At 43.7% G+C, this 12002-nt stretch overlaps 1 protein-coding gene across 2 annotated transcripts in view; it reads left to right on the top strand.

Annotated features, from left to right (window-relative positions):
- Positions 1 to 1381: 1381 nt before the first annotated feature.
- The window catches only part of GNAS (GNAS complex locus), a 252695-nt gene continuing 242074 nt past the window's right edge, over positions 1382 to 12002 (top strand). Inside the window, exon 1 of one of the 2 annotated variants that reach the window (XM_073309219.2) lies at positions 1382 to 1760. In XM_073309219.2, coding sequence (XP_073165320.1) covers positions 1520 to 1760 — 241 coding nt within the window. In that variant the 5' untranslated portion in view covers positions 1382 to 1519. The remainder of the gene's footprint in view (positions 1761 to 12002) is intronic. The other variant, XM_073309220.2, reaches the window with a different exon arrangement.

The following is a 12002-nucleotide window of genomic DNA, read 5'->3' as shown; positions in this document are numbered from 1 at the left end:
AGTACCATGTGTATATACTGATTCAGAGGGAAGAAGCCATGTGGATGCAATTATTTCAGAATAACTATTACAAAACTGTCCGTGCATGCAAATCTAATCCGGGGTGTGGGGGGGAAATCACTCATGTTGACAAGCCCTGACATAGGAGAGTAACTGGAAGAAACATGGCTCCCTAACGCCCAATTCTTATTCATTCAAAGCCATCCCATTGACCTCAATGAGATGAATAACATGAGTAGGGATTATAGGATTGGGCCATATAATATAAAACTCTTTGGGGAGGGGACCATCCCTTTGGTGTATGTTTGTGCAGTACCTAGAGCAATGAGATTAAGCCCCTCCAGCTGTAACCACAATGGAAATAACTAATAATATCCAAAGAGTAAAGAAACAGCAAAAAATGCAACAAATTAGATTTTTTAAATTCTTGTCACTAAAAAACAGGCCAGGTCCTGAACTGCAAATGCACATGGATTTACACCAGTTGAGGACTGGGCATAGGATTTATTGTTGACACATTTGCAGGTTGTGGGACTGTACATGGCTAGAAAAGGGGTACCCAGGATCAGAAAGCTACCAATCTATGTAATCTTCCACTGAAAAGTGATAGTACCCATAAATATCTTTCTCCCTAATATGCACTGAAGACAGAGATCTATTTGTCCTCAAATAATTCTTGCTTTTATATTATCATCCAATAGTGAACTGCTACAGATGCAAAAAGTTATCACTCATCAAAAGCCAAGGCTGATTAGAAGGCACAGAGATTCAATTGTCCATTCGGGTAGGATTTTTTTTTTTTCCTGAGCCAGCACAATAAAATAATACACACTTCTGGGCAGACTTGTACTGGTCTGTTCTAATTGCTCAGCTGTTAGCAGTAGCCCAAGAAAGGAGTTGTGGTTATTGAAAAATACCTCATTTTAATCTGACACTGTCCCTTTAAAGTAGGAAGGGCTCTGAAGTGCATGGGTTGGATGAAGCCTTCTCAGTTAAAAAATGATTTTGCTTCCTGTGTTTCCATGAGATATTTACAAACCTCAGCCATCGTATTTATTTTAAATCTCCCTCAGCGGGATTGTCCAGCTTCGAACAGCCCTTGGAGTCAATTCCCAAGCAACCTCAAAGGGAAGAGTGGCCGATCTTCAGCGAATGGAGGAGGAGGAAGGGGCGAAGTAGACGCTGCATACACAACCCAGCACCACCCACAGCAGGCAAAGCCATTGTAAAAAAGAAGAAAGAAGAAGAAGTACAGTATCTTCCGCGCCTGGGTTTTCTGGAGAATACGGTAACCATGTCTGGATCACGTGTATATTTCCCCTTATGAGTGTGGAAAGAAAAAAAAATGAACCAAAAGGGGGAGGGGAAAATGTGCCCCCGAGTCCAGGGGAAGCAGTTCCACCTTAAGAGGCCATAGGGAGAATCCCCCGGCCAGACTTGCTCCCTAGGCGCCCTGCTGGAGACCATGCCCGGGGCTTGTTAAAGGGCACCAGACAGCCCCCCCCCCCAGCTTTGCACCATGGGGCTGTGTTACAGCCTGCGAGCCAGGCTGCTCGGAGCCCACCCCTCCATCGCCTACGGCGGCGAGGGGGAGCCGCACGCCGGGCAGCTGGAGCATGCGGACCCCCAGCTGATCCACAGGCTCCGGGACGAGCTGATCGCCAGGGAGAAGGCGGAGAAGAAGCGGAGCAAGAGCATTGACAAGACGCTGAAAGCCGAGAAGCGGGAGTACAAGCAGACCCACCGGCTGCTTTTGCTGGGTGAGCGAGCGCGGCGCGGGCTGCGGGCTGGCGGGGCGGGTTTGCGCTGCCGGGGAGCCCCGGGCGCCGGGGGCCGGTCCCTGGGCTGAGAAGCTGCCTGTGCAGCCGGCCCAGGGCGTGCGTGTGGGCAGCCTCCCCCGTGTGCTGGCGGCGAAGGAGGGCTTGCAAGTCCCTGGCAGCGTCTGTTGTCCTCCTGCAAACACCGTTGGTGGTGGTGATGCGCTGCGGGGCGCTGGCTGTCTCTTGTTGGCTGCTGCCTGGGTCTGGTTTGAAACTCGCAGACTTTACGGACTTCCGAACTGACGGGAAAGCGTCTTGGAGATCAGGACGCTTCTCTCCGTGGCGTGGAGTGGGAGCCATGTAGTGTGTTCGTTATTTCAAGGGTGTCCAAATGAGCTGGAAGAAGAACAAGCACTCCAAGGGCTGGACATCACCCAGCGGTGGTTTGACAGGTTAAAGTTGATTATGAAGCAAGTATCCAGGGCGTTGATTCGGCATCGCTGTGCCTTGATTCAGAGAAGCGTTCTTCCATTGGCCCACTCATTGTAACAGTCAGGTTAAGTTATTCCAGGAGGGGATAGATCGTGCAGCTGCAAGGTTGGGAAATCAAAGGGGTTAAGAGGTGATTTTAAAAATGGGAATAAACAATTACATGGAGAGGCTGGGTTTTTCTGGTTATTCCAAGCAGGTTTAGAAGTTCCTGTGAAGTGTTCAGAGTTTGATATAAATACCATAGATTAGATGAAACAGGATAAAATAACAGTTCTTTAATTGTAATTTAAGATGACAAGCCATGAAGCAAAGAATCAATGTGGTATATATCTGTTTAAACCACTGGTATATTTTTCCAGTGCTAAATATTTACTGTTTGCAAGAGATATGTTCCATGTGATTCTTATCTGCTATCAAGATTATATTAGCCCCAGTATTTACCTTCAAAAATGTGTGTTTTGAGAGGTAGTCAGGAGCACAATGGAGAGAATAATTGGCTTCCCCAGGAAGAATAGCAAGAATGGAAGGGACATAAAACTTTTGTGTGTGTGTATGTGTTTTATATACACATATAGTTTATACCACAATATAATACATGATGGAGGACTTGCTCATAAAAAATAGGGATCAAAAATCTTTGTAATGTGTACAGTGTATCCTTCCTAAATTACAGCATTTACTCTTTGAGGACAGTGTTTGATTTGGTTGGTTGGTTGGTTGAATTTCTATGTAAACTGTTACTGCGTTAAAATAATGCTAAGTGGATCCTTTTAAGAAATACTTTGGTGAGTTTAACTCATTTTTGTTTCTTTTTAGCAAATAAATTACCAAATTTTGAAATCAGCAAACCACTTCAGGACTGTAGCAAAATCTAAAGTCTAGATGAAAAATGTTTAAAGCTTATTAAAGTGTTAATATTCTGACAGGTTTCAGAGTAACAGCCGTGTTAGTCTGTATTCGCAAAAAGAAAAGGAGTACTTGTGGCACCTTAGAGACTAACCACCGATGAAGTGAGCTGTAGCTCACGAAAGCTCATGCTCAAATAAATTGGTTAGTCTCTAAGGTGCCACAAGTACTCCTTTTCTTTTTGTTAATATTCTGTTATTGATATAGGCCCTGATCCTGCACCTTACAACATGAGGGTAGATTGCAGCACTGGTTCAGAAGCCTGACATAAGTGGAGCTCAACATAGGTGTAGCAGTCTGACTTCACATTGTAAATTGCAGGATTGAGGCCTTAATAATAATAACAACTTCTATCTGTGGGTTTGATCCAATGCTTCTCAAAATCAATTGTTGTCTTTCTATTGACTTCAGTGGGCTTTGCATTAGGCCTGAAGTCATCATGTTGTTAACAAATATTTTCATTTACCCATATTTGTCACTGAATAGATGTTCCAGTATCTAAGGCCTGGCCTACACTACAAAGTTAGTTTGACATAAGTCAGTTTGTTCGCTCAAATTTGTCTCTGGCTGACACAAGCACCCTGTTGCAGCTGTGCAGTAAAACCACCTCCCTGAATGGCAGAGAGCCATGGTCAACCTACTGAGGTTGACATAGTGAGCGGATAGACATTGCAGGACCTGTGTTGACCCTGACAGCTGTCCCACAATGTCCCATTCCCTGCAACAGTGGCCGCTCTGGTAAGTACCTTAAACTCCACTGCCACAGGGTCACACAGACTGGAAGTCACATACACACCACTGTAAAACCTCTGCATATTTTTGGAATGTCTTTTCCTGACTGCCCACCTCTGCAGACACATCTAGCAGCTCGCCCCTGTAGTGTGCAACTCACCAGGCCAGCTCCATGCCCTGGATGAGTTCCTCCCTTGGGGAGGCAGGATTTTGGATCTCCTGGGCCTCTGAGGAGAAGAGTCTCTGCAGGCAGAGCTACAGACCAGCCATGGAAATGTGAACACCTGCAAGCAGATTGCACAGGGGATACAGACAAACGGGTATGACAGGGATCAGCAGCAATGCCATATTATTTTGTACCCTGGTATTATAATGTCCCATTGATAATCCTCATTCCACCAAAACTTCTCTATGACCTTTTTAATTTTAAGTGCCAACAATCTGGTTCCATTTTGGTTTAGGTGGAGCCCATCCTTCTTGTATAGGCTCTTTCCTTCCCCAAAGGTTCCCCATTTCCTAATAAATCTAAACCCCTCTTCCCTGCACCACTGTCTCATCCATACCTTGAGACCCTGTAGTTCTGACTGTCTAACTAGCCCTGCGCGTGGAACTAGAAACATTTCAGAGAATGCTACTGCAGAGGTTCTGGACTCCAATCTCTTACCTTGCTGCTTAAATTTGGCCTCCAGGACCTATCTCCTGCCTTTCCCTGTGTCATTCGTACCTACATGTATCATGACCACCATCTCCTCCCCAGTACTACACATAACCCTGCCTAGACGTCTCAAGAGATCTGCAACCGCCGCACCCAGCAGGCAATTCACCATGCAGTTCTTCTAATCATCACAAACCCAGCTATCTAGGTTTCTAATGATCAACTCCACCACTACTATTACCTGTCTCTTCCTAATAACTAGGGTTCCCTCCCCCAGAGAGGTATCTTCAGTGTGAGAGGATACCGTGACATCATCTGGAGGGAGGGTCCCAGCTATGAGATCGTTTCCCTCCACTCCTCTTTGATCTCCTTCACTGAGACTTTCATCCTCCTCAACGGTTCAGAGGCTGTCAGACTGTGGTGGGACCAGTCTCTTCTATATACCTCTCTGTCTCCCTTAGCTCCTCCTGTTCAGCCACTCTGGTCTCCAGAGCCCATACTTGGTCTCTGAGGGCCAAGAGTTCTTTGCACTGAATGAACACATACACCCCCCAGCCCCATAAGGTAAGTAATCATACATGCGGCATTCAGTGCAATAAACTGGATAGTCCCCACCCCCATCCCCAAGTTGCTGGACTTCTGCCTGCATTCTCTTTTTACTCTTGCAGCTTTTTATGTTGGGTTTTCTTTCTCTGTTTTGTTTCTATGGGGAGGGATGGTTTATTGCCTTAAGTTTAGAGAATGTTAATCAGACATATCTAGCTCTCCCACTTCCTCTCTGAAAACTCCCTCCCTGTTAGCTGCTCCTGTTCTTTAGCTCTATAACATAACAGGACATAACATAACAGGTCTCAATCCTGCAACTACTTATGCATGCTCTTTACCCTCATGAGCCGTTCCAGTGATTTTTGGGGGAGGACTGTTCACAGTAGTTAAGTTAAGTGCGTGTGTAAGTGTTTGCAGGGTCAGAGCCTATATGAGGCAGAGATCATACAGACAACAGCCTCATACACTACACAACTCTGATTCCTTCCTTGAGCACCATATATCGTGGGCCCTGAATAAGGCTGAAATCCTATGAAAACACATAGTATGTGAGCTGTAATTAAAGACTGTATCATAATACAGACACACCAAGGAGCTGAATTAAGGTTACACAACTAACCTTAACTCTGGCAGTCCTAATTTTTGAGACACTTAATGTAGCTTTTGTATCTAACGTCCTTTTTATATTTTTTTTTATTTTTTTTTAAGCAAACTGAAGAAAACAGAAATTCCAAAAGAAGGAATGACAATGACACACACCTCGCCATGGGTGATCAGCAGGGCTGGGCCATTTCAATCAAGAGAGCAGACCTCAACCAAACGAGCGAACTAGTTACTGATTGTGATAGTAGGCTGGCACCCACTCTGCGGAGCAGCCTCAGAGGTGGATAAGACATACAAGTTCCTGTCCCTTTCACAGCTATTTGCTAGACACCATAGGAATAGTGGGAGCAGGGAGTCTTGGTAGTCAGTTCCAGCCTGTCCCTATGCTGCCTCCCCTGGCTCTTCTCACCCCTCCGCCTCCTCTTGTGCCCACTCTGCATTCCAGTCATGTTCTTCATAGATTGCAGCAATGTTGATCTCCTCACAGTGAAGAGCAGCCATTCGTCTGAGCCCTTAGAGCTTTCTGATCTTCCTTTGTGTTGCAGAGCAAACATGTAAAAGGAGGATTAATGAGCAGGTCACCTATTTCAGACCATGCTTTCTCGGGAGAAATTTAGACTTAAGCCCAGTCTACCTTCCTAAGGCCTATTCTACACTACAGTGGGTGGTCGATTTAAGCTACACAATTTGAGTTACATTTGTAGCGTAACTCAAGTCAACACAGCTTAGATCTACTTACTGTGGGGTCCACACTACGCTATGTCGACGGGAGACGCTCTCCCGCCGACATTGCTTCCGCCTCTCGTTGAGGTGGAGTACAGAAATCGATGGGAGAGCACTCTCCCATTGATTGAGCATGTCTTCAGTAGACCCGCTAAATCAATGCCACTGCATCGATTGCAGCAGCACCGATTTAGCTCCGCAGTGAAGTCAAGCCCTCAGTTAGGTCAACATAAACTGCCTTATGTTGACCTAACTATGTCAGTGTACACACTACAATCTTGCTCCTGTGGATGTAAGTGCCCTCTTACACCAACATAATAACTCCACCTCCATGAGAAGCCAGGGCTTATGTTGGTGTGCTTACATCAGCTGTTGGCTGTCTTGTCGATTTCCCGGCTCCATGCTGGAGCTGTGAAATAGACAAGAAAGACAGGCAGCTATAGTCCGGCTCCTTGCTCCCAGCTGGGCTGCTGCCCAGAGGCTCACTGAGGAGAGAAGCCCAGAGGGGGGCAGCTGGGCTCTGAGCAAGGAGCTGCATGGAGCTGAGAGCCCTGGCTCTCAGCCCCCACACTGCCCCTCTTCAATGGGTAGTGAGGACTGGCACCACCAACATAAGGAGGGTAGTGTGAACATCAGCCACCGCCATAATTATGGCGGTGGCTGTAAGTCAACCTAACATAGGTTGACTTAGGGCTGTAATGTAGACATGCCCTAAGGGTTTTCCAACTGTAAAGTGCAGGGAAAGCAGGGGGGTCACGTAGTGTGTCCGAGCAGTTGGATCTGTCTGAGATGAGCGAAAGTTCTGGAGAGAGACAGGCCCATGGCAGCTGCTTCCTGGGACAGGGCAGCGGGTACCTTACCTGAGGTTTCTATAAAAGTGAGCTGTCTGTGTTGTGGTTGTACCCACCTCTGTTCAAGGAAACGGGGACTATTAAATTTAAAACATGAACATAAATTACACTAAAAAAAATCTTACTCCATATCATCAATATCAGTAATGACAGTAGGAGCTTTGTAATAGGAACCAGAGTCACCCCTAGGGTTGTATGCGGGGAATCAAAAGAACATAAGAACAGCCATCCTGGGTCAGACCAAAGGTCCATCTAGCCCAGTATCCTGTCTTCCAAGTGGCCAATGCCAGGTGCCCGAGATGGAATGAACAGAACAGAAAAGGAGTATGTGTGGCACCTTAGAGACTAACAAATTTATTTACAAATTGTTAGTCTCTAAGGTGCCACAAGTAATCCTTTTCTTTTTATGGATACAGACTAACACAGCTGCTACTCTGAACAGAACAGGTAATCATCAAATGATCCATCCCCTCTCACCCATTCCCAGCTTCTGCAAACAGAGGCTAGAGGCACCATTCCTGACCATCCTGGCTAATAGCCATTGATGGACCTATCTTCCATGAGTTTATCTAGTTCTTTTTTGAACCCTGTTATAGTCTTGGCCTTCACAACATCCTCCGGCAAGGAGTTCCATGGGTTGACTGTGTGTTGTGTGAAGAAATACTTCCTTTTGTTTGTTTTAAACCTGCTGCCTATTAATTTCATTTGGTGACCCCTAATTCTTTTGTTATGAGAAGGATTAAATAACACTTCCTTATTTACTTTCTTCACAACTGTCATGATTTTATGGACCTATATCATATCCCTCCTTGGTCATCTCTTTTCCAAGATGAAAAGTCCCAATCTTATTAATCTCTCCTCATATGGAAGCTATTCCATACCCCTAATCATTTTTGTTGCCCTTTTCTGAACCTTTTCCAATTCCAATATATCTTTTTTGAGATGGGACGACCACATCTGCACGCAGTATTCAAGATGTGGGCGTACCATGGATTTATACAGATGCAATATGATATTTTCTGTCTTACTATCTATCCCTTTCTTAATGGTTCCCAACATTCTGTTCCCTTTTTTTGACTGCCGCTGCACATTGAGTGGATGTTTTCAGAGAACTTTCCACAATGCCACCGAGATCTCTTTCTTGAGTGGTAACAGCTAATTTGGACCCCATCATTTTATATGTATAATTGGGATTATGTTTTCCAATGTGCATTACTTTGCATGTATCCATCATTATATAGTTAGCCTTATGAGCCTTATCAGCAGAAGCAGGTTGCTACGGCACTTGGAGCCAGGCAGGCAAACCAGAAACACCTATCTGTACTGTTCTCAGCAACAAGTAAAGTGTTTACTGTTACTTAAAAAGTCTCCAGAATCTTTTCTCATGTTATAATAGCAAGTTGGCAACTGCTATTACAATATCTGCTCCGAACTGGAAACTGACCCACAAGGCCCTGACACCACACCGGCTTTTGTTCAGCAAAGGGGTAGCAGTAATGATAATGCTGTTGCCCCTTTTGACCCAATATTTGGGGACTTGCAGATTCTTTCCTATAGAGAAATTGATCATAGTTAAGTATTTCTTTGGTGCAATTCTGTTTATTTACACAGCAAGTATGCAAAGTCCTGTTTCTCTGAGCACAGTAGGAATCAAACCATAGACCATTTCTTTGGTCAATATTCTGCTGACCACTGACTCCTTTTCTCACCCAAACTATGCAATGGTTTTCCAATACTGGCAAAACCATAAATAAATCTTCTATAAGGTGCAGAGTCCATAAAACATCTATCAATGTCTGGAGAGTTGGCCAGATCTGCACAGCCTCAATTTGCTTTTCATTGGTGGAAATTCCCCCCCTTTACTGATCGTGTAATCAAAGTAAATTACCTCTTTATGAAACAACACTCTCTTTTCGGTTCAGTTTCAGATTGGCAGCCTTAAATTTATCACAGTTTAACACACACCAGGATATCATCTAGATATAAAAACAGGCTGAGAGAGGCAATACCCTTTGTTGGGTGCATTACACGTGCCAAAAGCCACCACTTTAACACAGGCTTTGTTCTCTTGTGAAAAGAGTGTTTTCCCTGTTCTTTGGATCCACTTCCACTTGCCAATACCCACTTGGAAGATCTAATGTGAAAAACCAGATTGAACCTGCTACCACATCCACAGTATCGTCTATACATGGTAATTAGGACTGTTGATTGATCGCAGTTAGCTCACTCGAATAACTCAAAAAATTAATCGTGATTAAAAACAGTAAATTAATTGTGATTAATTGCAGTTTTAGTTGCACTGTTAAACAGTAGAATACCAACTGAAATTTTTTAAATATTTTGGATGTTTTTCTACCTTTTCAAATATATTGATTTCTATTACAACACAGAATACAAAGTGTACTCTGCTTATTTTATATTATTTACCATTTTTACAATGCAAATATTTGTAATAAAAACAAAAGAAATAGTATTTTTCAATTCACCTCATACAAGTACTGTAGTGCAATCTCATTATCATGAAAGTGCAACTTACAAATGTTGATTTTTTTTGTTACATAACTGCATTCAAAAACAAAACAATGCAAAACGTGAGAGCCTACAAATCCACTCAGTCCTACTTCTTCTTCAGCCAATCACTAAGACAAGTTTTTGATTACATTAATAGTAGATAATGCTGCTCACTTCTTATTTACAATGTCACAAGAAAGTGAGACGAGGCATTCGCATGGGACTTCTGTAGCCAGCATTGCAAGAAATGTATGTGCCTTCAAAAATTTGAGAGGCAGGGCCAGCTCCAGCTTTTTTGCTGCCCCCAGTGGCGAAAAACACACACACACAAAAAAAACCTGGTTGAGCTGCCGCCGAAGTGGAACGGAGGGAATGAAGGACTCGTCATTGAATTGCCACCAAAGACCCGGACGTGCCGCCCCAATAACTGATGGAGTGCTGCCCCTTTCTATTGGCTGCCCCAGGCACTTGCTTCCTTCGCTGGTGCCTGGAGCCAGCCCTGTTGAGAGGGGCGAGGTGTGGACCATGCTTTCAGAAGTCATAAAAGAACAACACTACAATGTGGAAACTACAGAACCTGAATCACCGAAAAAGATAATCAACCTTCTGCTGGTGGCATCTGACTGAGAGGGTGAAAATGAACATGCATCGATCCGCACTGCTTTGGATTGTTATCGAGCAGAACCTGTCATCAGCATGGATGCATGTCCTCTGGAATGGTGGCTGAAGCATGAAGGGACATCTGAATCTTTAGTGCCTCTGGCATGTAAATATCTTGCAATGCTGGCTACAACAGTATGATGCTAATGCATGTTTTCACTTTCCGGTGACATTGTGAACAAGGAGCAGGCAACATTATCTCCTGAAAATGTAAACAAACTTGTTTGTCTGAGCGATTGGCTGAACAAGAAATAGGACTGAGTGAACTTGTGGGCTCTAAAGTTTTACATTATTTTATTTTTGAATGCAGCTATTTTTTGTACATAATTCTACATATCAATTTTCATGATAAAGAGATTGCACTACAATACTTGTATTAGGTGAATTGAAAAATACTATTTTTACAGTGCAAATATTTGTAATCAGAAATGAATGTAAAGTGAGCACTGTATACTTTGCATTCTGTGTTGTAATTGAAATCAATATATTTGAAAACGTAGAAAACATCCACAAATATTTAAATAAATGGTATTCTATTATTGTTTAACAGTATGATTAATCTTGCAGAAAAATCCTTTAAAGGGGCTTCATTTAGTTTTCTGTAGTCCACATAGTATCTGGTGGTGCCATCTTAGTACTTAACCAGCACTAGTGATGAGGTCCAAGGAGTGATTGAAGGCTCATTTGTGCCTTCCTGATACATTTGTTAATGACCTGTACATCATCTTCCCTCTGTGCTACAGGTAAATGTGTGGTGGCTGTTGGATAGTGACAGAAAAGAGCCCATTAATCTTGTGCTAGACCAATGCAATACAACCTATATCTTTGTTGGATCAGGAGAACGACTCCTGACTCAATCCTAACCAGAAAGTCTCTTAGAATGCTCTGCTGCTCCTCATTTACGTGTACAGCACTGCAGTGGAAAGTCCAATAGAAACTCTGGGAGCTCACCTCCACCTTCCTTCTTGTAGTTTTCTTCTATACCAGCATTTACTAGATCTTCTGCTTTACATTTTGCTGTCTGTGTTTCCCATTATTACTATTTGCTACTTGTTAGAAACATTCCACAAACAGGAAGCCATTCCTCTTTCAAATCCACAAGAGCTTGAGCAGCTAAAATTGGCATGAGACCCTGAGTCTTAAAGCATTTTTCAACCACTTCCCATCTTCTCTTTGCTGGAAGGTTACCACGGGATGGAGTCGTTACAGCGTCTGCCCCGGAGGCAGGCAACTTGTTCACTACAAACCAACAGCCTAAAAATCCTTTAGTTCATATGGGCCACATTTCTAAAGAGAATTTCCACAGGTTGAATTTATAGGACACCTTTCCTGATACGTATTACACGCACAATGAGATCCAAACAGATTATTAGCTCATCTATTATCTTGGCTATCTCGAAGTCCAGTTTGCAAACCCGCGTTCCCCATTTTTGAGCACGTGCACGTTCCCCAGTAACTTTCTCAATTTGAGACCAAGTAGGAGGTCAGGTTTATGAATCCCCTATCCCCCAGCTTTTTTAGCATCTCTACTCTAATAACTGTCATGTTTTAGCCAGTGTCCAC

Source organism: Lepidochelys kempii, chromosome 13, assembly GCF_965140285.1.
Source record: "Lepidochelys kempii isolate rLepKem1 chromosome 13, rLepKem1.hap1, whole genome shotgun sequence".
NCBI classification, from domain to species: domain Eukaryota; kingdom Metazoa; phylum Chordata; order Testudines; family Cheloniidae; genus Lepidochelys; species Lepidochelys kempii.
Note: the sequence above shows the minus strand (reverse complement) of the source record. Positions and strands in the feature narration are given on the sequence as shown.